The 27,662-nt window shown below is 41.8% G+C and overlaps 1 protein-coding gene across 1 annotated transcript in view; it reads right to left on the bottom strand.

The window, feature by feature from the left end:
* Positions 1-27,662, bottom strand: part of Spata16 (spermatogenesis associated 16) — a 283,849-nt gene that overhangs the window by 60,120 nt on the left and 196,067 nt on the right. The window contains exons 6-8 of the mRNA XM_034500996.2: positions 23,181-23,328; positions 3,638-3,784; positions 2,147-2,259 (exon numbers count right to left, since the gene is read on the bottom strand). Coding sequence (XP_034356887.1) covers positions 2,147-2,259; positions 3,638-3,784; positions 23,181-23,328 — 408 coding nt within the window. The remainder of the gene's footprint in view (positions 1-2,146; positions 2,260-3,637; positions 3,785-23,180; positions 23,329-27,662) is intronic.

Raw genomic sequence — 27,662 nt, 5'->3', positions numbered from 1 at the left:
ATGTGAGGTCTTTGATGGCAGTGCCATACCAGGACTGGTAGTCCTGGGGCTCTATACAAATGTAGGGAGAGAGAGAGGGGAAAGAGAGTGATAGAGAGAGACATAGAGAGAAACAAAGACAGAGAGACAGAGGGAGACAGAGACAGCGAGAAACAGAGAGAGCACGAGCCCCAGAGCAAATCAACTGGCAGTCTGCTTGCCAATTTTTGTTTCAATTCCTGCCTGAATGTTCCTAGCTTGAGTTCCTTCCCTGACTTCCCTCAGAGACGGACTGTTAACTGAAGGTATAATGCGAAATAAGCCCTCTTTCTCCCAAGTTGCTTTTGGTCATGATGTTTATCACAGCAACAAAAACAAAGCAGAGCAGGCTGTGGTGAAGAATAGATGTGAGAATAGATAACTGAGCTCATGTTCTGGCTGTCTCTCCAAGCTGTATGAGGGAGGATGCAGTGAAAATGTAGCTTTATGAGAATCCAGAGTATCTCTCTTATCAGAACCACACTAGGCTGCCATCTTGATCTTGGACAATCACTCAAGATGGCAGCAAATATCTATCGTTGAACCCACTGGATCTATGGCACTTCGGCTTATAGCTGCTTTTATTTCAATGCTAATGGGGTCCCCCAAATTAGTTTGCATGAGAGGATCTGCATGCAGCTTATGGGAACCTGCCCTCAGTTAAATTCTGATTGGTAAGTAAAGATGCCAGCAGCCAATAGCTGGGGAGGAGAGACAGGTGGAATTTAGGATTCCGGGACTTGGGAGGAAGGAAGAGGAAAGATACCATGGCTGAGAAGAGTGCCCCAAAAAGAGGCAGAGCCAGGTAAAGGGCCCGGGAGAGCTCAGCCTAGAGGATTGCTCAATTGGGTCAGGATCAGCCAAGACAGAACATACAAATTAGAAGGAATAATTGGAATTATCTTTGGGAGGTAGATTCTATCAGCATGGAGGCTAGGCAGTTGCCCAGCTATTGTGCTGCTTAAGGCATATTAAATATAAAGGCTGTGTGTGCGCTTTTCATTTGGGACCATAAACCACTGAGATAGGAAGCAAGCCCCTGCAGGGAGTTTTTAATATAATAACACTCCATTGGCACAACATCCTGAACCAAGTAAAACAAAGATGGATTCCTTACCAGCAGAAATAGAAGGGGAGGTAAGTGAGTGGAAGACAGTTGTGGAGAGAAGGGGATTTTCAGTGGAAATTCAGCTGACACTGCCATTTTTTATTTGTAACTTATAAAATTACAAATCATGCAAATAGATTAGACATTTTATAGCGTTCCTAAAATGCTTGGTGATGTTATCGAGCAAGTAATTGCTGAACAGATGTTAAGTAGCTGATCACGACGACCCCCGTGGTTCTCCTCCTTATGAACATCGAATCAAATGTAATACAGAAGCCGCAAGAAGAAGATTCTTTAAAATGTCCAACTAAAGGCTTTTTGAAAAATATTAGAGGAGGAGAAATCTGTTGCCTTTACAGTGTATTAATGAGATGGTCTCTTTGAATATTCTCAGTTCAAGAACATACGGTTTGTCAAAGAACCCAGGTCATACTTAGGATGTGTTAGGACACAGGATGGAGGAGAGAGCACATTTTCCCTGGACTGTGAAGAAGGATTACATCATTTATCTGTAACGTCATACGCAGCTCAGCAGCAGTGTTTAGAGTGGCATCCTGCAGGTGATTGGGTGTGCAGGCATAAGCTGGTGAAACTGAGTTCCTGGGACGATCATGAGGCAGTGCTGTGCAGTGGCTCAGTGGATGAGGGAAAACATTGTGCTTGCTATCATTCTGTTACTGATTTAAAATAGAAAAAGAAAAAAAAAAAAGAATTCGTGGTAGCCTTGAGTTAGATGGTTTGGAGGCACAGAGAAGGAAAGCTTTACAAAGAGACGTTTGTCTGGCAAACACTCGGGACCCTAGTGTAACATTGGACCTTGTGTAGGTATGGAAAAGGGATGGAATCACTAGCTAACGTGTTTGGTTTTGTAAATGTGATTTTCTGTGCATCTTTCTAAAAAGCCAAACAAAACAAAGGAAAACAAACTATCACAATGTTTGCTTCTTCAGCTTTTAACACTCCTAGGAATCTCTGATATTCTCACATGGGACAGAAGAAAAAGACTCCTCAGATACCCACATTCAGTTGTGTGCTTCGGATGAAGTCCAGTATTGGTAGGATTCGCTTTCCCACTGTCTCCATGTGTCTCACCGTATCTTCTCTGGTCAGCGGAGAGAAGGGAGTTTTATGTTCTAGAAATTGTAACAATAAAATTTTATATTTTTTTCAGAATTCCATTTCAGAATGCTTTCTTTAGTGAGCTATAAACAGATATCTCAATATTAACAGATAAGAAATTTTTAGTACAGACGCTAGCCCCATCCCTAGCCCATATGTGTAACAGTAAAAGATCTACGAGAAGAACAGCAGAGGGGCCATAACCATTTAGAAACTGACATTTATTTTCTTGATTGAGAGATCTAAGAGCCAAGCTGTGACAATTCACACATCTATGCAGAATATGTTTGTCCTGAATATGAAAAAAAATGTTATAAACATGCGTGTTCTTTGTCTTGCTCTGCTCTGGTATTGTTAAAGTGTGCAGATGCCATTGACTTTGAATGTGACTGGAGGCTGAGGAACACCTCAGAGGGTTCTGTATCTGACAAGACACCAGTTCTTAATTATGTGCTCACAGCACAAGGAATCAGCTCAGTCCGGTCACGAATTCAGCTGGCAGTTTGAGATTTCAGTTCTATGAAGCATTTTCTTGAAAATTGGAACCAGAATTATTTAACACCATCAAATTATGTGGTCTTCAGGAGATTTAATCTCTTCCCCAATTATGTGAGAGGAGAGCAGAGGGTAATACCTGAGAGACAGTCCATGTGACCTGGGGTTGTCATTGCTACATTTTTGATTTCATGTACTAGTCATGTTGACAAACTGTTTCATGTTTGCTAATTAATGATAGAAGTCTATATCCTTTGTTTTTTTCTTTTCCCAGTGCATGTGTGTTTGTGTGTACATGCATGCATGTGTGTGTGTGACTGCTTTTTGTTGGCTTGTGTGTGTGTATGTGTGTGTGTATGCACATATACACATGGAGGCCCAAGGTTCATGGCAGGACTCATCCTTCCTTGCTCTTCCATTCTGAGAAGGGTCTCTCAACCAAACCCAGAGCTTGCTGATATGGCTAGTCTATGTAGCCAACTTGCTCTGGTGATCTCATTTCTCCCTTCCATGAGTAGAATTACACCAAGCTCATCCAGCATTTCTGTGGGATTCTGGGGCTTGAAACTGTGATTCTCATGCTTGAGGGCAAGTGCTTTAACTGTTGAGTCCCTTAGACCTGAAAGCCTGTTGTCTTGTCAATGGCTATGGCAGGCAGTGTCTGGGGTAGAATGCTAGGAATGCATACCCCATGGTAGTATGCAATATGTTCCTGGAGGAAAGCTCTCTTGAAATCAAAACCCCATGTGTTTTTAATCAACCTACAAAGAAAATCGAAAGATTAGCAGCAACTTATAAACAAATATTTTTTGGTTATTTAGGTCCTTCTATAAACTGAACATTGTGACAGAGTCCCATCCTTTTTGAAAGGTAGTAGTATAGTCAGGTTCCAATCACCTGTGTAGGTAGGAAGCTTCCTATTTGAGACTTTGTCCAAAAATTTCCCATCTTCTTTGTTTTTGAACCCAAGTGTCAACAGATATTGTTGGGGAGGAAAACACGACCAGTCGGCTGTCTGCGGCAGTACATGGAGTCCTTGGGTATCTGAAAAACAGCAGAGACAGGAGGGGGAAGTTAGGTTGCAGTTTTATCATTTTAGGTCCCTCCTCCAAGTTTAGGAATTGTAACTGCAAATTATCATTTGGAAAATGATAAGTATAGACATTAAAGATGCAAAGTAAAAGTATGTGCACCAAAAGTACAAGTGCCTAATATATAAAATTTTATTCTCTTATTTGTGTTTTCCTTAGTGATATAAATACCCACAGAACACAGTAATAAGCTGTGAGCAGATTATACAGTCATCTTTCCCAATTCACAATAATAGATATTCAGGATCAGCTCATAGTAAGGATTATTTTTCTGTGTGTGATTTTGTATGCTAGCTGATGACTACAGAAATAGTATTGTATGAAAGGAAATAGAAAAATAACCAAGTGAGAATTACAATAAACGGTGCTGGGAAAACTGGCTATAGACATGCACAAGCGCACAACTTGATTCATCATCTTTCATGCTATGCAAAACATGGTTCAAAATGCATCAAAGTCTTAATGTAAGACTTGAAACTCACTAAGCAGGGGTGGTGCTTGTGTTTAATACCAGCACTTGGAAGGCAGAGGCAGGTGGATCTTTGAGTTCAAGGCCAGTCTGGTCTACAGAATGATACAAGACTACTCCATAAGACCCCATCTTAAGGAGAGAGAGAGAGAGAGAGAGAGAGAGAGAGAGAGAGAGAGAGAGAGAGAGAGAGAGAGAGAGAGAGAAGCAGAGAGACTTGGAACTTGGAGACTTCAGTAAGAGAACAGGAGAAACACTTCAAGAATAGATACACTTAAGGACTCTCTGGAGAACTCCAGTCGCTCAGGATGGAACTCTCAACCTGACCAATGAGATGGCATGAAAAGAAAAGAGTGCAATAGGGAGTAGTCAGAGGGCAGACCTGGTGGGGGATGGTGACTGGACTGTGACTGGACTGTGAAAAAGATTAAATAATAATAATAATAATAATAAAAGGAAAAGATATTTACAAAGCAAAGCAAACAAGTGAGACAGTCCAAGAAAGGGAAAGGTCTTTCCTGAGTACCCATCAGACAGGATGAATACACAGGACACAAAAGGAATTGCAAAAATTAAATACAAACGTCCATCCCAAGTTTTCCAGAACAGACTATTCTCAAAAGAAGATATGCAAAAGACCAATACATACTAGGAGAAACATCCATAGCCCTTGGAGAAAAGTGAATCAAAACTATTTGAGATGTTGTTATCTTAACCAAGTCATAATGACCACCATTAAGAAAAGGGCAACAACAAATGCTGGCAAGGATGTGGGGGAGGAGAAACCCTTATTCATTGCTGGTGAGAATGTAAACTGTCACAATAACAATGGAAAAATGGCATGGGGATTTCTAAAAATGCTAAAACCACATGACCTAGCAATTTCATTCTTGGGTCTATCCTTAAAGAGCTCTACCATCAACACACCACAAAGATCCTCGCCCATCCATGTTTACTGCTCCACTGTTTATAGTAGCTAAGAAGTGGAACCAACCTAGATGTCCGTCAACAGATGAACTGATAAAGAAAATGTGCTGTGTGTACACAATGCGATTTTATTTATCCATAAAGAAAATCAAAATTTCTATGCTAAGTAAAGTTTTCAATCAAATGTGGAACTAAAATGTGTGTGTGTGTGTGTGTGTGTGTGTGTAGATCATGAGACTAGAGAGAAGACAGTCAAAGGTGAAGAAGACATCGCAAGTTGAGGGGAAGAGAGGATTCCGGAGTATGTGTAATATAAACTTGGGAGGCGGTCTGTTAGTGAGGAGGAAGGGGTCTAGCAAGCTGAGATATCATGACAAGACAAGGTGTACAGCAAGAGAGGAAAACAAAAACAAGGTATGAGCTTGGCTGAAGGAGCAGAGAGTCGGATGGGAGAGAGGAGACAGGGAAGGATAAATAATATAAGCACAAATAACAAAAAGAGGAAGGGATATATGAAAACACATTGCTTTAGATGCTAATTGAAACTACAGTTATGCGAGGAAAACCCAGGAATGATTGTGGCATTGACTGTAGCAATTAGCCAATCTAAGTGTCAAGAGCGCAGCTCTAAAACAAACTCAGTTCTTCATGGCTGTAAGATCCGCTGTTAGAGCCACTGTTAGCCAAGGATAACTTTCCAGAAGTGTTCGAAGTGTTGTGTGTACATAGTTTTTATGGGTGATGTCACCTCACCCTCTTAGGAATCAGGAGGTGAAGGGACCTTTCTGGGAGCTAACTAGCCAAGGAAAGCAGACAGCAAGATCTCATGCCCACAGATGGCTCACCCTGGGGACTCTAGTCACTGCACTTGGTGTCAGATTGGGTGATTTTGTGCTATTTTTTGGGGGAACAAAGGTCATTGTTGGCCAAATTTGCCCCATTCATCTTTCTCAGTTGGTGATGGGTGAGCAGCAAGGCTGAGTAAGCTTACTGCTGAGTCCCGCTGGAAAGAGGAATGGTACCAGTCCCTAATATCATGGAATTACAATTTTGTTAAAGATTGGTCTTTAACGTAGAATCAAATGGTTCCATTCCAGCTTTCTGTCTTTACTGGTAATATGTCTCTGAAAAACGTATAAATGTATTTATATAGCCATCCCCAGGTCCTGTGCTCTTGTTCAGCTAAATGTTTGCTGAGAAGTCACTTATTAGTTAGGCAGGGTCTCCTACATAGACAATATCAATTTGGAACTCATAATCCTCCTGCTCCAGCCCCAATAATATTGGGATTGTGAGTGACACATCACTCTGGGTTCTGATGCCTAAAGTTTTGGAAACTTGAACATGCATCATACTCTCACCCCTGGAACCTCTTCCATGTTCCCATGTGGTAGCTGCACAGAACCTCTCTATGGAGCTCCCTTACAGTATGTGAAAACTGCAGTAAGTGATTGGCAAGCTATTTAACATATGTATTACATAGTTTTATATACTCTGATTCTTCCATGAACTAAATACCACAAAACTCAAACTTAGAACAAAGACAAACTGAACATGTTTTAGTCTTTCTTGGGTGGATGATTGGGGTCTTAATGAAGACTGACATTTACATAATTTTTCTGTGTCACATGCTTTACTAAGATTCTCTTTTTGCTCACCACACATGGGGGATAAGGTATGTCTTCTGGCTAACCTTGCAGATTTTGAAACTGGATCTTCAAGAGATTATCGATGAGGGCTGGGGAAATGGCTCAGTTGGTTAAGTATTTGCTATGAAAGCAGAAGAACCAGAGAGTTCAAGTCTCAGCATCCAGATTAAATAGATAGATAGATAGGTAGGTAGGTAGATGGATAGATAGATAGATAGATAGATAGATAGATAGATAGATCCATGTAGCCAGTTGTGTTTACAATCCCAGTGCTGTGTTGTCAGAGAGAGGTGGGCTTGATGGTCAGCCATTGAAGAGGTTCAGTGAGAGATCTTATCTCAAAAACTCAGGTAGACAGTAATTTAGAAAGACATTTGATGTCACTCTCTGGCCTCTACCTGCCTGGACATGTCTACCACCACCAAATGCACATACAAGTAAAAATCAGTCTTCGAAATACTCATGGCAGAGAGTCACAGACATCACATGCTACGAGAATGACATTCTCCCATTCGAGTGTGCGTGGGGAGTAGAGCCATCACATCTAATGGCAATAGTGATAACTATTTTGTTTTGTTCAGAGGAAACCGCAGCAGTGTTTTGGTTGGGCTATTGCCCAAACAAGGTAGACATGTGATAACCTGATAAACAGAAACCCAGAGATATGGAGGTCTCACTGTGGCTCAGTGATATTCTCTTCATATACACACTCTTGGGAGATTTCTCTAGTCTGTGGATTTTCCTGTTCATTCTAACTAAAATATGGATGGTGAATATTATAGTCACATGTTATAAATGTCACCACATTTGAACACATATTTCCTAGTGCCTGCCAGGACATTGCTGTTGGCTCATTTCAAAAAATGACCTCAAATGGAGCAAATTTGTTCCTAGAGCTGACTTCTTCCTCTCCACAGTTTCCTGTCTCCCTGATGCTTTCCGGTGTGATGAGAATGACCATTAGTCAATATTTTTTCTGGCTTAAAATTCAATCTAGGCCACTGTTGACTTTCCTATTTTTGAGTCCTTGAAGTGTATGGCATCTCCTTCATATACTCATTGAATGTGCTGGCCACACCCCACCTTACCCTCCTTCCATGTCTTCCAGCCATCATTCTGCTCAGATTTTTCATCACATAAAATCTGGCTCTCAATGGCACTGTTGCATGCGGATGCAGCTCCTCCCTACCCCACGGCCAGTGTCATATCTTCCCTAAGGAGCTTCAGTGCTTTCTTCTCAGACAATCAAGACTCCCAGATAAGTTACCATTGTTGCCATGTCTCAGAGATGATGAAAATGTTTCTACTTTAAACTCATAGATGAGCTGGATGCAGTGGGGCCTGCCTGTGGTTCCCATACTCTGGAAACATGCATTGGTGGACTGCAACTTTGAGGGTGAAGTTGGAAGCAAGTATGTATCATCTCATATAATTTTTGGGTTTCATGTTTTTATTTTTGGTATAGATCTGCCGTCACTTGGGCAGGTCTCTGTACATTGCATCAGACTGTGTCCATCCCTGCTTCTGAACATCTGTTTATGCCCCAAGAGCACACAGTCTTTCTCCCAACCTTCCATTTTTCAGTAGGGTTTAACTTGTCTCACTTTGTCTGGAAGACTTCCCTGATGGTGTAATGTTTCCTCCAGACTCTCAGAATGAGATCTACCCTCTTAACTTCAGGGACTCTGCTGTTTCCTGAGGACACCTCTTAACTCACTAACAGATCCTAATGACATGGAAGCTCACTTTTTCAGGTCATACTCATACCCCAAGGAACTTGTGGGTGCTTCAATAGAGTTAGAAATTCACTCCCCTCCCCCAATTCCAGATTTTGAATAATTCAAATGAGAAGAAACATCTGCTGTTTCTGAGATATGACATATTTTCTGTCACTAACTGTAGGGAAGAATTGGACTGATTTGCATCAACTCAAGCTCAGATGGGTCATGGTTTAATCTTACAAAGGGCTATCCACTGGTCAGAGACCGGAACCAGCATAGCAGGTTTGATTGGGTTGAGACAATGGTTTTGAAGCCAGCCTGTGTTAATTACTTTACCGTTACTGGCACAGAATCCATTGCAAAAGTAATTCAGAGGAGGAATGGGTTTCTTCAGCCTTACAGCCCCAGAAGGAAACAGTCCATCATGGAGGGGAGGGCCGGGTGGCAGAAACACGAGACCTGCCTGGTGGTCAGGAATCTATGTGATCATATTTTGTCCCACCCAGGAAAGGGTTGGGGAAGGACAAGGCTATGGAATGACAAAGTCTGCTCCAGTGACATACTGTCTCCCGCAATCTTGGCAAAATTTGCAAATGGAACCACCAACTGAGGGAGATAGTCTCATTCAAACCACAATGGAGGCTGAACCCCAGACACTGCCCGTTCTTCAGGGAATTTTCAAGCATTATGGGCATCTGGTCACAAAAGATGATGTTATGAGAAGACCTGGCAGCAAGGAAAAGGATCAATGGAAACGTGAAATATTGATTATGGGATAACAGACTCATCTATATGTCAGGGATAATTGTATTTGTTGAACACCAGTAAAAAGAAATGTGAACTCTCTGGCAGTAAAGTATGAACTATGAGTACCTATCATCAGTGTGTTCTGCTAGACACCTAATCATAACTACGGCTGACAGACCATGAAGGAACACTTCAAGAAAGTTTTTTTTTTAAATCACATTTGTTTATTTATTTATGTACACACATAGGCATACACACACACACACACACATACATACACACACACACACACACACACACACACAAACATGCAGTCACACACAAACTTAGAGGAATTAGTTTTCTTTCTTTACTACGTGAATTCTATTCCAGGGACAGAACTCAGCTCATCAATCTTTGTGGCAAGTGTCTTTACCTGCTGATTCATCTTAACAGCTCTTGCCTTGCTGTTTAAAAGCAATAGAAAAGTCATAGGGATTTAAAATCTCCATGAGGAACATGTAGCTCTTTCTGTATCTCCTCATCATACTTCTCTGTGTTTCATTCCTTCCTCTGCTTTTTGGAGTCTGTCTTCTCCCTACCCTTTGTCCATAACAAAATGTTCTGACATTTTGGGTTAGAGCAAAATCTCATTTCTAAAGGTCCCAACTGTTCAGCGAGAGACGGAGCCCTGTGAGTTTTATGTGACTCCTTTTTTACTGATCAGTTTCAGAGTTTAGGTTCTGCCGAGCTCCTGAACACCGACACTTCACCATCACCACTTCCCTAGTCGGATCTGAGTTTTATCTTGTATGCTTCTGAATGCCAATGCTTCTAGCTTGGAAATTTTCCACAAATTCACATCAGCAAGAAAGTAGCAAAAGGCAGCAACTTTTCAGCTAAGTTGTCTTCATTGCCCTCCTTCATAAATAATACAAAGGTTTTCTCCTTTGAAAGACACAGATGATCTGGGTGTGCATGCCTGTAGCCCCTGCATTCTGGAGGCTGGGCAGGTAGACTGCAAATTTGAGGCAAGGATGGGTTATTTAGTGATACCCAGTCTCCCCAAACTCCAAGCAAGCAAACACCCCACAAAGATGGTATACTTTGAGAATTGCATTTGATGTATGAGCCAGCCATATGAATAATGAATTGTTGCATAATAAATTGTATTTTCCCTTGGGCCATTATAATTACAGAGTTACACATGCGAGAGGAAAAAATTGGCTTCCATTCCCAAGAATCCTCATTTTCACTTCAGGCTGCTGGTCTACTTCTCTGAGACCAATTTGGTGTATTTAAGTTTCCTTTCATAGCCTGTATAAAATTTAGAAAGATAAGTAACCCCACAGGAATTTTATATACATTTCGTTTCTATTTTGCTCAGAATCTTTGTTGGTTGCAAATTTTTCTTTAGTCAGCTGTATTGAATCTTTGGGATTCATTTCATTAAAGTTAATCAAATCCACTTGGGTTTCATTACACTGAAGTCATTCAAACCTGAGGCAATGCAAGAGTTAAGTACACAACTCTTCCCTTTACTGTTTACCAGGACAGTACAGGAACAGCAGCACCATGCCAACAGCCCTATTTAAGGGTTGGCATGGCCATTGCTTGGTTGAGGAGCTGGCATGTATTCCCTCCCTCCCTCCCTCCCTCCCTCCCTCCCTCCCTCCCTTTCTTCCTCTTTCTTTTAAAAAACAAAACCAAAACCTTTGAAAAACTTCCTCAATGACTCTCCTACTCTGAAAGTGAGCCTGAGGCTGGATAGGTTCAACGGTTAAGAGAACTTGCCTGTTTTGAAGAGGACCAGATATTAGTTCTCAGCACACATATGAAGAAGCTCACAACTGCTTTCCAGTTTCAAGGGATCTGAACTGTCTTCTAGGTAGCTGTAATCATACGTTTGCATAGATGCCCGCGCGCGCGCGCACACACACACACACACACACACACACACACACACACAAGTAAAAAGATTTTAAAAATGGTTTTTGAGGCATGGTCTCAGCATGTACCCTTAGGTAGCCCGAAATCCAGACTGACCACATGCTTCTGCCTCCATAGTACAGGGATTAAAGGCTTTTTAAAGAGTAGAACCCAGTGAACCTGAGTCTGTCAATGTGTTACATTGTGTTGACTACAGTTCTTTGTTCAGCTCTGTGCATATGCTGTAGTTTGTGAATGAGCTACTCATGTTCCTTTGGGTGGTGCAATTTCACACTATAGAACACACTTGAACACTGTGCTATTTCTGTCTAGGACTCAGTACTTGAGGCAGGATGCCTGGTAGAGCACAAGGTACAGCTTCAGAATAAAGTTGACCATGGAAACAGAGCAGTAGAGATACAGAGCTGTTGGGTCAAGTTGTGTTTGATGCAGACATTCAGTGGTGTGAACTCACCTCTTCTGCACCCCTGCTTGCCCTTTGAAAGCATCTATATTGCAGTTAGTGCACAGATTTTTAGAATCTGAAAGGGTCCTTATACAGGATTCATCTAGAAGTTCAATCCATCTCTAAGTAATTCAGAATCTTTATAATACTAGAGGTGACATATAAAATACATACAAATACATCAAGTTCAATATCTGGCGATATTTCCTTTATATGTTCCCCTCACAGGAGGAGTGAGGATCATTAACTCTTATATCAAGTACAAATAACAAGATTGAGCACATCTTGATGGTGCCACTATTGATCCCAGTAGTGATAGAAAACTGGGTGTCTGTGATGAAAAATGACAGTGACATGGTTGCTCCTTTAAGAGGAATCTTGACACTCACTTTTACATATGTGCTCCAAATAATTGGAAGAAAAAGCTTAAATAGACAGTCATAGATTCATGCTCATCACAACATTATGCATAATAACCTAGAGGAAACTCTCTCTCTCTCTCTCTCTCTCTCTATATATATATATATATATATATATATATATATATATATATATTTACAGTGAAGTCTTATGCATAAAAGGAAAGTGACATCTGGTGTATGACAACATGAATTAACCTTGGAGACATCATGTGAGGTCACATGATGTGAAATAAGCCAGGTACAAATGGATAAAAGGTCCCTTGATTCCACATAGTACCTTAGAGAAGTCACGTTCACAGAGACAGAGGGGAAGGAGATGGCAGAAGGCAGGAGGAGCTGTTGCTTAATCCATATAGAGTTTCAGTTGGAGAAGTTGAAAATTGCCGCAGATACCGTTCAACACACAACAGCAGCAACAATAACTCGCTGAATGTTTTTTTCTCAGGATTTTGAATGGTCCAAGCACAAAGAAATGTTAGCAGCCATGAACATACATGGGCATGCTCTGATAATTATACATGGTATACACATGCCACTCTCTGTTTCGTAAATGAACAACTACTGTGTGTTAATGAAAATAAAATAGGAATAAGCTGAAGTATCTGGAACAAATAAATGGAAGGAAAATCAAGATGTCTATTAAAATTGAAAGAAATTTATAAAGAGTTATGTTTGTGAATTGCAAGATTCAAAATTATAAAGATATCAGTTTTCCTAAGTTGATATATAAGTTCCCAGTAGGTTTTTCTTGAAATGTGTATTTACTTTATTTTATGTGTATCATATACTTGCCTGGTGCCTGTGGAGGCCAGAAGAGGGCACCAGATCCTCTGGAACTGGAGTGACAGACAGTCATGATCTCCATCTGGGTGCTGGGAACCAAACCTGACTGCTGTAAAAGCCAGTGCTCTGAACTGCACAGCCACCTTTTCGGCCCTCAATAGTTTTAAAAACAACAACCAGAAGAAGATATTGTCTGTATTTTATTTGGAAATAAATGTGAGGAGCCAAGGACGATAATCTGACAGCTTTGAAGATGAAAGCAAATAAGAAACCAGTGGTGGGTATCAAGTCCTCTCTCTCTCTCTCTCTCTCTCTCTCTCTCTCTCTCTCTCTCTCTCTCTCCCTCCCTCCCTCCCTCCCTTTCCCCTCCCCCTCTTTCTCCCTCTTTCCCTCTCTCCCTCCCTCCCCCCTCTCCCTATCCTCCCTGCCTCCCCCCCCCCCACACAACCAACAGCAATTAAGACAGTTTGGCCTTTGTAATAGGCAGATGAGAAGAAAAACAAGTTGTACTATAGGTTCTGGACTCTGACCTCCCCCTCACCATCCCTACTTTCCTCAGGCATATAGAAGAAGGGTGACAAACTAATAAAGTGCTGCTACTTTTGGAACACATAGCAGGAGACCTAAGCAGACTACATGTCCAGGGCAAACTCACACATAAACAACATCAACCATGTGGTATGTGTAAGGCAAGCAAGCACTAAAATTAAAATTAGACGAACGTGTCACTGTGAGATTCATGGAAACAAGAACATTAACGCCTGACTGGGATAACTTCCCCTGGCTCTTCTCTTTGAAAAATCAGTATGATGTCTAGCTAGCTCTTCTGCCACGTGGCTCTAAGGCACAGTGCACTGGACCAGCAGGATCACTGGAGTTACAAGAGTGTAATTGGTAGCATCCAGAAGCTGCAAGCCACTTATGTCTATCACTTGTAAAGAATGCATTTCAATCCTGAGCTTTATACATGACATTGGAGACTGGTGAAAACAAGCCAACCAGTGCTTTTGGCATGAATGGATGGATTTCATGAAAATGTTGTTGCACAAAGGAAGCCAGACAGAGTATTCCTTCTTGGATTTCCGATGTATAATGTTCCACAGTCAGAGTTTAGGAATGAGTGTCTATATGATGACACTGTATAGGGAAGTAAGGCAGTATTTCCAGTCCACTTTTGTGTTATAGCACAACACCTGAAGCTGGAACTTTATAAGGAAACAAGAGTTACATTGGCTCACAGTTCTGAGGTGGAAGAATTCCAGCTTGGGCATGTGCATCTGGAGCGCGTCTCCTCCCATGGCCTGGGATGGTGTGAGGGATCTTAACTGGTAGTGTGTGGGAGCAAGGAGAATGTCGTGTGGTTTGGGGCTCAGGGGAAGCGCTGAACTTGGCCTCGGCAACCTGGTTTTTGTTGTCCTGTGGGACCTACTCACTCCAGAGACATGAGCCTAATCCCTTTTAATGGTGCCTCATGACTTATGCGTCTTCTTTCAAGACCCACCTCTCAAATGTTCCACCATTTTCCCAGTCCCACACTGGGGACCATGCTTCTAGCACATGTATTTAAGGGAACAGATCATACTCAAACCAAAGCAGGAAGAAAGGATTCTAAAAGTTAGGGCAGTAAGTTTCTTGGTCATGGGCAGGAAGGATGTGGTTTGGAACTGGGAAAGGAGCAACAGTGGAGGGGGAGGGTCTGTGGAGATGGAAATATTTTCTTAACTCGATGCATAATAATTAAGTAGTAGGGATTGTGCAGTTGTTGTTGTTTGTTGGCATGCCTTTTTTGAGACAGGGTATCTCTATGTAGTCCTGGCTGTCCAGGAATGTACTATGTGGACCAAGCTGGTCTCAAACCCAGAGATTTGCCTGCCTCCAGCGATGGGATTAAAGGCATGTGCCACCACATCCACCTTTTTTTTTTTCATCTTCACAAATATTTTATTTATTCTTCGTGAGTTTTACATCATGCACCCCAGTTCTGCTCACCTGCCTGTCCCCTCATATCTGCCTCTTGCAACCTCCCACCCAAAATAACACACACACACACACACACACACACACACACACACACACACACACACAGACCACACACACAGAATAGAAAAACATCGCATTGTGGAAACTGTAGTGTATCACAGTATATCCCTCTGTCCACACATCTTCAATTGCAATGAGTCACTGGTCTGGTTCGAGGTCTCTGGCTTCTGTGACACCATCAATATTGGATCCTCACTGGGACTCCTCCTGGTTATCCAGCTGTTGCCTCGTGTCAAACAGAAATCCCACAGCTTTGCATCAGCAAGACTGGCCCTTTCATGAGTCTCATTCATTCACAGATGACGTAGAGTTTTCAGGTGGGCCAACTTAGAGACCTGGGTTTGGGCATGGATGGTAGCTGAGCTGATCAACATGCTAGTTTTCCCTTATGAGCACCACCAGAGCGAGCTTTCCAGCATTTCTTTGGCTAGGCCAACCTATACTGCCATTGGTAGGTGGCAGGATCTCCACTGTATTGCCCAGTTCGAAATGCAGAGCCCTGTCTCCCAAGTGCTGCAGCTGGCAAGGGACAGGACTAGCCCACCAGCTCTCATGGGCCAGTGGGGAGGTGCCGGGATCAGCTTTCCTACACTCACAGGATGGGGGCTGGCTCTCCCACACCCATGCTACCAGGGCTGGCTCCATTGTGCTGCCTGGGCAATGCTTATGACCTGCTCTACTGTGTGCTTTTGCTGGTGAGAGCTGGGGGCAACTCTCCAAAGTGCCTCAGCCGGTGAGGGACGGGGTCAGTTCTGTACAGGCCCTGGACATCCATGTGATTTCTAGTAGTTGCCTTGACCAGGGATGTCTCCATGTTCTCAAGTGGTAATGTGAGCCTCAGACATTGACACTGACCCCTAACACTGTATAGCTAAGGATCCAGACCTGACCCTCGGTGGCGGCTCAGGCTGGGACCCCACTATGGCCCCAGGTGTTGTGTCCACTTACAACAGGCTGTTCTTCACCCTGGAGTCTGCAGCTCCATCTCTTTTTGTAATGCTCAAGCTGCTACACATTTTTTTTTTTAAAAAAGACACATTCTTAAAAAAAATTAAAAACATTTTTTCCTTTTCTTTTTGATTATAGCCAAAGTAGCCTGCAACTCACTATGTGGTAAGGGCTAAGGGTATCGGAATTACAGTTGTGCGTTGCCACACCCAGCAGAGACATGCATTTTAAAATGCATGTCTGTCTGTCTGTCTGTCTGTCTGTCTGTCTGTCTGTCTGTCAAGTTAACTGTGAGCCAAGTAGTTAAGGAGAAATACACAGAACTTGTATGCTGAATATGCACATCTAGAAAATAAGCTTATAAAAGGAACTCTCCAACATGAAAACTTCATTTCTGTGCAAGACTGACTTCCAAACAGAACTATTGTTTACAGTGACTGAGAGTTCAGTCTTTCTGGGTAGGGTGGCAGTTTCCTCTGGGATGAGTACCTTCCATCTTGCAGGGAAGCTTCTAAAGATAGTGTGTAGGAAGGAAGTGGAACACTCTAAATGGCTTCAGGAAGTTCCTGAAACTGAACAGATTCACTGGGTCCCCATCTTCCCAACTGTATATAAACTTTAAGGACTATTGAGAGTCATTCTCAGACAAGTTAAACTGCCTCAAAGAAACAGAGACCAGTAGAATTGCCTGAAAGAAAGAACAAACAAGCCACATGTAAAGGGCACGCTCTAACCACCCATTGAGCTGCCTGCAGGCTGTGCAGTGCCCCCTAGGTTTTCAGCTTCCATGAGCTGACACCTGTCCTGGGCTGGGCTTTGGTGATACATCTGTCTTAGTCATTTTTATTCCTTTAAGTAGTCCCTTCCCATATCCATGGAAGTAGCCTAAATAAAAGCCATCAGCTCACCAAGCTGGGCTTTGGTGGTATCCTTACTTTGGTCTGTTATCAATTCTGTATATGCTGACTAGACAGCCATGCGTGTCTCCCTAGAGACAGTGTCAGACAATGGATTGGATATAAAGTGGCTGGGTTAGTCAGAAGAAACTGGTACACATGTTTACCACACTGCTTCCATGCCAGCTAACATGGTTCTACATGTCTAGAAATCGTCACTGGGCTCTGCTGTGCAGACTTCGGTGTTCTGGTTCCTGAGAAACAGATACAGCATCAGGTCTGACACCGGCAAGGAACTGACTCATCTGCACATTTGAGGGGTCTGTCTAGAGATCTTAGAGTGGGGAGCAGTCCTGGATGGTGTCTGCGTTTTCCACGGCTGCTGAGCACTATGGGAACAGCACCTGTGTCATACATCTGCCCCATGTACACAGCGTATTCTGCTGGGCTGCCCTGCCCCACCCCACCTCATGTTCGTGAGAGACTACTGCAAATGTTCTGATTACTTGGACTTATTTTCAGACCATTGGCTGACGATTCACCCTTTGCTCAGAGATCATGAGGATATGAGTTAGGTAAGCAGTGAGTCTAGGTGAGGGTCGAGTAAGGTACAGAAGAGACATAAAAACAAAATATGATGGGATGCTGCTGCTTCAGGGTCCATATGAGCCGTGGCTGTGAAGCACTTCCCTTACAGCAGTGCCCCGACACTACTTCACACCAGGAAGAGGGACAGTGTATCAACAGTACAGACTTCCTGCCTATTGATGAGGTGTGTCTTTATTTGGGAATGGTTCTGTCAGTCTGTGGAGAACTCTGTAGAAACAAATACCAGTTGATTTATTCTCATGACCACACACTTTTCTGTTTTGGGGGTGGGGGTGGGGTGGGACTTTTTATTTAATTCTGTAACTTTTTTCTATTTCTGAGAGCTGGTTACAAAGAGGAAGACATTCTGATCTGGAAAACTCTTGATCATGATAGTATTATATGATTTAAGAAAGGAATAAAAAATGAGGAATTTTGACTTTATGTTTTAGAGAAAAATAGGAATATATTATCCTTCCTGGTAAATGATGGCTGTGCAAAAGCAAACATAAATTCCAGTGAGGAGCAATTTTTAAAGGTCTATTAAAAAACAATATATTATTCCCCCAAACATACATATTTACTCCTGGGAGTTATGGAGCACAAGAAAGACAAAATATGACTCTATCCACTTAAATGTTCAAGTAATTGATATCTTATCCAGAAAAGTTTTCTATATTAAACATGGCTAAGCACAAATCCATTACTGAATATTTATTTATTTAGCAAATAAATCTTGATATTTTCATCAAAAAGAGACAGGGTATGCTTATTGTATTACTTTATTATTATTAAAATACAGCCATGGAAGAATAAGAACTGCATGGAATTGTATTATTTTATTGGAATATATGAATAAAAATCACAAGCAAAATCTTTATAAATGAAAGCATAATAATTCCAGGGCTGGTGAATTATTATTTGTTTTATATACTCCGACTACACTGCATGAATCAAACTGGATGTTTCTTTAAATAAGAAAAATGGATAGCTATGCTATAAAAAAATTAGTAATTTTTCCTCCATGAAACATAATGCAATGAGTCTCTATTATAATAAGGCTTGAAGATTTTGGTGGGTCAAAACTGTAAAAAGAGGCACCCTGAATTCTGATACATGCTGGAGCGTGAACATCCTTCAAAGCTAACTCTCCCCTCATCAGTCTGATAGACATGATCAGAGGAAGCCGGGGGTGGTGGCCTACACCTTTAATTCTAACACTCCAGAGAGGTACTGGATCTCTGTGAGTTCAAGGCTAACCTGGCCTACAGAGCAAGTTCCAGGCCACCCAGGGCTGTTACACAGAGAAACCCTATCTTGAAAAAATAAAACAATAGCAAATACCCCCCCCCCCAAACAAAAACGATAACAAAAGAAATGACCAGAGAAATATTAACATCTTCCACAAAAGGTCAGTGAGTTTTCTCATGAACTTACTTTGTTCATTTAGGAAAAATTAAAACTTAGACTAAATTTCAAAATTATTTCAGATTGAATTACTTTTATCCCTTCCTCCTGTGCCTCTAATTTTAACATAGAAATATCTTACGAAGAAGACTGGTTGGAGGAAGCATGCTGGTGGTTGGGGACCTTCCTGCTTATGGTCACCTCTGCCAACTGCAGCTGGGCTTGCTCTGCTGCCGTGACCAGGGAGGGAGGCACTCTGTCCCAGATAGGATCCATGAAGGTGACCCAGAGCTGGGCAGAGTTTCTGAGGTGGAGATGCATGGGCTGAGTGCAGTATGCTAGTCTCCAAGTTTTAATAACAACTGCTTCTGTAGGCACGCTTTGTTAGATACCCACTTCTGAGACTCTCAAGGTCCTGCCATATGACCTTATCTATTGTACTTCCTCAGATCATTTCTCTAATTTAGAAAACTCTCAGATTTCATTTCATTTTTCTTGCTTTGGTAAAACCTTCATACCTATAAGGGAGAGATGGGGACAGCTCTCTCTCTCTCTCCTGAAACTTGGTCTTTGGGTGGGTGGTGGCAAATGTGTTTCTTAGCTGTTTGTGGAGAGTGAATGTGGAGTGAAAGGGCTTGGGTAACGCCTGGCACATAGGAAGCCCATGTTAAAAAGGAGGTAATGGGTAAGGTGCATGTTGCACATGTCTGAGGTCCTGGGCTCTATCCCATGTAAGAAGCCATGCAAGGTGATTGTCACTTGTAATCTCAGCTTTGGGGAAGAAGCGACAAAAGGATCTGTGGACACAGTGATCATCCACCTTTGTCTGTTTGGTGAGACTCTCAAAACAAGGGGACTCCTGAGGAACAACTGAGGTTGACTTCTGTTCTACACTGTATACACACACATACACATGCACATGCGCACGCTCACACACACACACACACACACACACACACACACACACACATAGGTGGAAAATGAAGAAAAAACACATGAACATATTGAATGTTTCTGAAGAAAGCACTGACTGCACATAGAAGAAGGGTTTTCAGGCATCAGAACTGGGTGAGAGGGGACTCCAGTATAGTTCTCCAGCCTGTAGATCTAGTGTTTGTTGTCATTTATCTGCATGTGGCTATGCAGTCATAGCCTGTTGGGGGGGTTTGTCTGGTGCTGCTTGCATTCATATGCTCAATTCTGTATCCTAAGATCTGGCTGCCCCAAGATGAGCAAATTCCCGTACACCAGCTTTTGTTGGGCAAACCTTACTCCCCATTTAAAAAGCACCGGTTGATTGAAAATGGCTACAACCAATTACTGGGAGAAAAAAGAAGCAGTATTTTGCGTTACTGTGCAGGGAGGGGAGGTCACAGGTAGGGACAATGAGGGAGAAGGAAAAAGGAGATAGATGATAGATATATGATAGACAAATACATAGACAGACAGACAGACAGACAGACAGACAGACAGACAAATAGAAGCCTTGAGCAAGAGAAGATGGAGCAGGAGGTCTTCATTAGCCATGATGGACCAGCAGCACATGCCAGAGTGAACTGTCTCCCCAGGACTCCAGACTGCTGGAGCAGAAGTGATGCAGGGAGACTCAAACAACAAGTATTTGAAGAAAACAGCTGGGGACGTAGCAGTCTAGCATCAGAGAATTAGATTAGGGGTCATCCCCCAGTAATTGAGCAGAACCTAATAAATAAATCATAGTTTGTGTCTCATTCATTTGAAGCTAGACAGGAACAAGCATGATTCATATTATTTCACAATAGCTGGTGCACAAATGTCTGTTGAAATAAGCAAGCAAACCAATGCCCAATAAGGGAGTGGCTTCTTCCGTTCTACCTATAGCTGGCATGCCCATCACCTCAGCACTTGGGAAACAAAGGCAGGATGATTGCTTCGGGTGCGAGGCCAGCTACAGGACAGCCAGGGCTAGACAGGGAGAGCCTGTCTCAGATGCTTGTTTCGGGGACATGCCAAGAAAACAGTGACTTCCTGGTTGGCTACACGTGGTCCTGACGCTTATTCTAGCAATTGTTCTGCACCTTCTGGGAGAGGTGTCTCGGTGTCAAAGGACCTTTCCTCTTCCGTGCTCTGTAGCCACACTCACCTCCAAGGTCTGGGATCAAAGAAGCCAGGCCTCACAAAGGCATTACTGCTAGTATTAGGTTACTAATAATTATCCCACCTTCATCACATCTAATGGGAAAAATCCTTGTTTTCTTTTTTGTCCCAGAGGCAAATGACTGAACAGCTATCTCGTTTGCTCAAGGCACAGCTTCCAGAGTCAAAAAGCTTTAGTAGCCCCAAAGAAATTCAAATTCTACGCTGCCTCTCCTACCACATACCCCCTCTATAAGCTTTATCTACCCACCCTGGATTCTCAGAGCACATTGTCATATGATAGCAATTAGTGATTCTGAAATGATAGAAACAAGCATTAGCGACATGTAATTATCTTCTCGTGGAAAGTGTACGATCCTTTAGCATGAATTGTCTTGCCGACAGATCATAATTCATCTTGATAACAGGTTTGATGGAGTTACAGGAGACGTGAGTCTGGCTCATTAATGTTATTATTGTTTTCAGACCCTTGGTGGCAATGCTGCTTCCTAAGAATTAATTAATCGTGGTGGCTTCTCTGGGAAGTATGTTAAATATAACTAAACTAATTCCACCAGCAGAGAAGCTGGCAAGCCCAATGAGTCCCTCACTGCTTTTAAGATGACAGAATGAAAGTAGCCAAGTGGACTCAGTTTTCCGTGGTCAGAAGTCAGCGTGACTAGCTTTTCTGTGGTGTCTGGGGACTTTAGAGTCAGGTGGTCAGGCTCCTGTGGTGACTGCTTTTTCCTGCAAAGCCATTTTCTCTGGCCCTTTGTTGAATGCTTAAGAGAATGCTCTAGCTCACTAAACAAGGATCAACTCTCATCTTAGCCTGAATTCTGTGTTTAGTTGCTCTCTTTTCTTCTCAAATGCCCCCTGGTCTTTAGGGATTTGTGATTTAGCTGTCAATAGTTGGAGTTATTATCTTTCCTCTGAAGTACCAGAGGCCGATGGTTAAAAACCTGGAATTTGGAGAAGCAGGCCGCTCAAGGGTCAGGACTGGGTTCACATCTGAGGCCTGCTGTTAGCAGTCTGGACTGGCACCTTCAGAGGGCTATTTGTCTTTTCTTGTTACTGTTTTGTTTTCTAATGTAGATCATCGTTTCTCATAAATTATGGGAACAACAAGAGAACAAATGTAGAGTGCCGATTCTTGAGAAGTGATCAATAATAGACTTGTTATTAATCTCATAAATCAACGGCTCAGCCCCAGGGATAGGAAAGAGCAAAAAGATTTAAACAGAGCCTGGGACAGAAGATGTGCACCTTTGGAGATCTTGCCTCACTTGAGAGTCCTCAGAGAGAGTCCTCAGAGTTCAGCACCATTTTGTCTAGCGTGTGCATGCAAAGCTCCTTTCAAAACAACACTTGGTACATAGTGAATAGGGAAAATATTTTGGAACGAGTGTACGAAAGCGAGACCTTTACAGCGAAGGAGAGAGAAGGGGGCGATGCGCAGCACTGTGTCCTCTGGAGTGCTGCTGGGGTCAGGATGGGATACAGAGTGTTTGAATACCCCTGTGGTCTCCATCTGGTGATGCTGTTTTGGGGAGGCTTTGAAACTTTTAGGAGGTGGAGTCTAGTTGGAGAAGTGAGAACCTGGGAGAAAAGGAGGGTCTTAAGGTTTATAGCCTATTCCGCATCTGGCGTACTCACGTGTCCATTTGTGAAAAACAAACCGCCCTGCATGCAGCAGCAAAGTCTCCTCCCACCGCTCATTCCCTGTCACGCTGGACTTCATCTGTTAAACTGTGAGCCAAAATAAACCTCTTCTTCCCTTAAGAAAAGTGACTCAAGCGGGTGCCCTTGGTTACCTGGGGTGGCAGGGGTGGTGGTGGTGGGGGAGGCTGTGGAGTGAGGGGACAGTGGACGGGAAATACAAGCAAAGCAGCAGGCAGTGGGGGCGGGCGGAGGAATCCATCTTCAGGAAAACACTAACTTCTGGGGGAGTACAGAGGGGCACCGGAGGTGGGGAGTTAGCTTAGCTTTTCATCACAGGCTTTTACTATTTTTTCCTTTTAAAACCTTAAGAGTTTTCTAGATTTATTCCTTAAGAAGCCTAAAATTGTGAGCACACAAGGCACATTGTGTTGAAATGAAAGCTAGCTCTACTTAAAGTCTTAAAAATAAGTTCACATTTGAACCCTTTAGATTAAAGCTTATACCTGTAAGTACAAACAACCAGCAAACCACGAAGCACACTGTGTTGGTCGCCATGGCACCGGAACATCGGCAGCAGCCTGCGTGAGGGAGATGAACTTACCTGTGTAGATACACTCCACGTAGGCAGGGTGAGTTTTCATGAACACCTCTTTCACCTTTTCTATTTTATCAGCCCTTATTTTTGTTGCAAAGGGTGTGTACATAACTGAGAAAGCTTCTGCTCTGGTGATGGCTTCTTCAATCATGGCCTGTGAAGAAGCAAACGACCCACTTAGCAGCAGTAATAGCATAATACTTTTTGAGAACGTAAAAAATATAATTACTTTTATGGATGATTTAAAAATCTATATACTGTACAGCAAAGATAACATAGTTTGGTCTTAAATATTCATTAGAACACAATTTAATTAGTTTTGAAAATACTATTTCATGTTAAGAAATCCAATTAACTGAAGAAAGTTTGTAAATAACCACCTGTACCCCAAGCCTGTCTTAAGATAAAATAAAAATTCTGTTTTTCTTTTCTTTATTTCTTTTTTTTTAAAATTCTGTTTTTCAAGGTGTCATTTTCTCTTTATTTAGAAAATCAAATTCTTAGATACGACATTATAACCAATCTACTGATGAACAGATATTGGTGATCAGTTTATGCAAAAATATTTTTAAAATACACCAAACCACCTGTACTGAATTATCTTTATAAGAATCATGGCATGTGGGACATACATTTTTTCTAATCCCTTTCCTGTGAAAGCCTTTAGCAATAAGAACCTCTCTCAGCTTCCCCAGCAAAGTATTCTTACCTCTGGATCTAGGTGACATGAGACAAATTCAGCTGTGCAAGATGTTTCTTTAAATTACATTTGCTCACATACAGTTCATGCTAGGACCTTGCCCTCCCTCTGAGCTTCCTGTTTTAAATAGGCCACATCTATACCTGTATCAAGTTTAAAAAAGGAGCCATTTCAAATTTTAAAGGCTGTCTGTTCTTTTTCTACAACTTTTCTTTCTGAAGGAATCTTGAAGATTGTACAAAAAGTATGTCTATAGCTACCCCATTTTTCTGAAAATAGCACAAAAGCACATTGTATTAAATGTCCATATATAAGAATACATAAGAAGGGGTTGGAGAGATGGCTCAGTGGTTAAGAGCATTGACTGCTCTTCCAGAGGCCTTGAGTTCAATTCCCAGCAACCACATGGTGGCTCACAACCTTATCTGTACTGAGATCTGATGCACTCTTCTGGTGTGTCTGAGGATAGATAAAGTGTACTCATACACATAAAAAATATACATAAGAATAAGAAGTTTCTCTGACAAATAAGACGTATCTACAACCAATAAGAAAACCAACAGATTGGAACTGTGCAACAGTGGAGGAGAACCCAAGAAACAAATTATATTTTGTTGATTTTATACATTATCAACATGATATTTTGGAAACGTTAAGAAGGTGAAGAGGAAGGAGCTGACTTTTCCACGTTGCAGGGTTGCATAGGACATTTTTATACACGTGTGTGCTACACTGTGACTATTCCCCCAGAGGCCCCACCTTTGCACTGGCTCAGGAATCTCCTTGTTCTCTAGAGAGATTTGCTTCTTTTTCAGGTCATTAAAAATTCACATGATTTTGTGTCTCTTGACATCTAGGACTCACAAACAAGAGCAAACAGGATGCTTGTCTTTCTTTCTTTCTTTTTTAAATTTAACTTTATTTTTGAGATTGTAATATAATTTATTTATTTTTATTAGATATTTTATTTATTCACAATACAGATGTCATCCCCTTTCCCCATTTCCCCTCCCTAGAACCCCCCCACCCCATCCCACCCCCCTCCTCCTTTATGCTTTTATGCCATTTTGATTACATGCATGTATTAAGGTCAGTTCTAGGTTGAGGGTCTAGCAATACAGTAGATGCAAATAGTCAAGGAACAAGCAATACAATAAACACAAATAGTCAAATAAAAAGCAAAGCATTAAACCCAATTACATGAACACTTCCCTGATAACTGTTTCTAAGGGCTTATCAGAATGACCAAAGTAGCTGAGCCTACTTCCCTGTCCTAGCCCATTTTCATGTCAGAAGCCTACTTCCTTGTTATAGTCTAAAATTTACAATCCTGTCTGAAAGTATTTATTTGTTCTAGCCTAATATTTAGGTTCCTGTCTGAAATTATTTTTTTGTTCTAGCCTAAGATTTAGATTTTTACGTGAAATTATTTCTTTGTTCTAGCCTAATGTCCTATTCCTGCCTGAAGCCTACTTCCTTGTCCTTGGCCAATGTTATATTTCTGCCAAACAGCCCATTTTCTTGTCCTTGGCTCATGTCAGATTCTTGCCAAACAGCCCCAAATGCTCTCTGCCTCTCTCCCGTTTTTTATTTCATTAACAAAACTGAGTCTGTCTTAGGTTGCTCTAACAAGAATGCCTTCCTTACCCATCATGGAATATGCATTATCAAAAGCAATACACTTCTGTCTTAGGTTGGTAAGGCTCTGTGCAGAATCTTACCCGTCCTTGGCTTGCCAGCCTGTTAATTTAATAACTCTGTCTGGGGGTCCATTTTCAGGTTCAGATGCTGTTTTTCTGAAGCCAACTCAACTCAATCCAATTATCTACAGTCATAGCCATTTTCCTGAAAAAATCTATTATGCGGCTATAGCACTTTCTAAACACCCATTCCTCTGTTGTTGGGCAAAGCTTGGTCTTACTTAGTATGATTATTGCTGCTCCAAACATTTGATATGCAAGTGTCTCTGTGACATGTTGATGTGGAGGCTCTTGGGTAAATACTGGGAGTGGTATATCTGGGTCATATGGTAGTTCTCTCTCTCTCTCTCTCTCTCTCTCTCTCTCTCTCTCTCTTTCTTTCTTTCTTTCTTTCTTTTTACATTCCCACCAGCAGTGCATAAGGCTTCATCTTTGTCCAAATTCTTGCCAACATTTGTTGTTATTTCTTTTCTTGATGGCCATTGCTTTGTCTTGGATGAGACAAAATCTCAAATGTGGATTTATCTGATAGCTAGTGAAGTTCAACACATTTTCATGTTTAGTTGGCTGTGTGTATTTTATCTTTGGAGGATTATCTCTTCATTTCAGTGGCCTGTTTTTGGTTGGGCTGTTTAATTTCTTCCTATGTAGCTTGAGTTCTTTGTATATGTTAAATATTAGTCTTGTCAGCTACATAGGGAGTGAGGATTTTCTACCATTCTGTAGCCTGTCTTGTCTCTTCACTTGCTTGATTCAGGATGTGCTGAGAAGCTTTTAAATATCATGAAGTCCACTTGTCTATTGTTGGTATTGCTGAGTGACTGGAGTTCTATTCAGGAAGTGTGTGTGCATGCTAATACCTTAAACTCTTTCCTCTAATTTTTCATCTTACATTGAGGCCTTTGGTCTATTTGGCATTGTTCTTGATAAAGGGTTAGAGAGAAGGATCTAGCTTCATTTTTCTGCAGTTTCCTCAGCACTATTTGCTAAAAAAAGTTGCCCTTTGTTAATATATGTTTTGGCATCCTTGTAGAACAATCAGGTAGTTGTAGTTACTGACATTATTTTTGAGTCCTCCATCCTGCTCTATATTGGTCATTCTTATACCAACACCATGCTGTTATTATGGCTGTGGTTCTACAAAATAACTTGAAGTCAGGTTATGCTCCTTTTCGTCAGGATAGCTTTGGATATTTGGGGTCATTAATGCTTCCATCTGAAGTTTAAGATTGCTTGTTTCTATTCCTGTTAAAAATAGTATTGCAATATTAACTTTTCTAACCCATGAGTTTCTAATTATGTTGATTTCAAGTTAAATACCTTAGTTGAACTTTGTCATTGCTTGTTCCATTCCTCAATGATGTCACATGGCCTCTATGATCATCTATGTGTCTTCACAAAAAGAATCATGCTTCTTACAATACAAAATGTTCTCTTGCCTCTTAGATTGCTCATAACATGCTTTTCCATGTTCAGGGTGTTGGATAATAGATATTACTCAGATGGAATTATCCTTGGCTGTGGGTGTGTGGTAGGATCTGTGTGCTGTGACCTGGGCCAGCTTTGGAGGGGTATTCAGGGCAACACAGGCATCAAGTCGGGAACTCAGAGATAGAGATGAATTAAGGCTCTTGGTCTTCCTTCAGTGTTGTGCTTCTACATGATGATCGCTGAATCCAGCTGTAGGAGGGCTGTTGTAGCCAGAGTGGGTGTGAAGTCACATGCAGATGTATGACGAATGATGTAGGGAGGAAGGATGCTGCAGACTCAGGCTTAAGGTCAGAACTTGGCTTTGTTTATTTAATCTGTTGGCTCCTGATTAATCAGCTAGGGCTACCATAGGAGAGGTCCACAGGACAACTGACTGAAGCAACAGAAGTTCATATCCCAAAGACTGAAGACTAAAGTGTCAGCAGGATTAGTTTCTTCTGAGGCTTCTCTTTTTCTCTTGAAGGTGGCAGTTTCCTCCTGTCTTCTTTCTTCTATTCTCCATGTCTCTGTCTCTGACTCTCTGTCTCTATGTCTCAGTGTCTCTGTCTTTGTCTCTTTGTTTCTGTCTCTGTCTCTCACTCTCTTTGGTATTGGTGA

Source organism: Arvicanthis niloticus, chromosome 4 (assembly GCF_011762505.2).
Source record: "Arvicanthis niloticus isolate mArvNil1 chromosome 4, mArvNil1.pat.X, whole genome shotgun sequence".
Lineage (NCBI taxonomy): Eukaryota > Metazoa > Chordata > Mammalia > Rodentia > Muridae > Arvicanthis > Arvicanthis niloticus.
The sequence above is the reverse complement of the archived record's forward strand: the minus strand, read 5'-3'. Positions and strand labels throughout refer to the sequence as shown.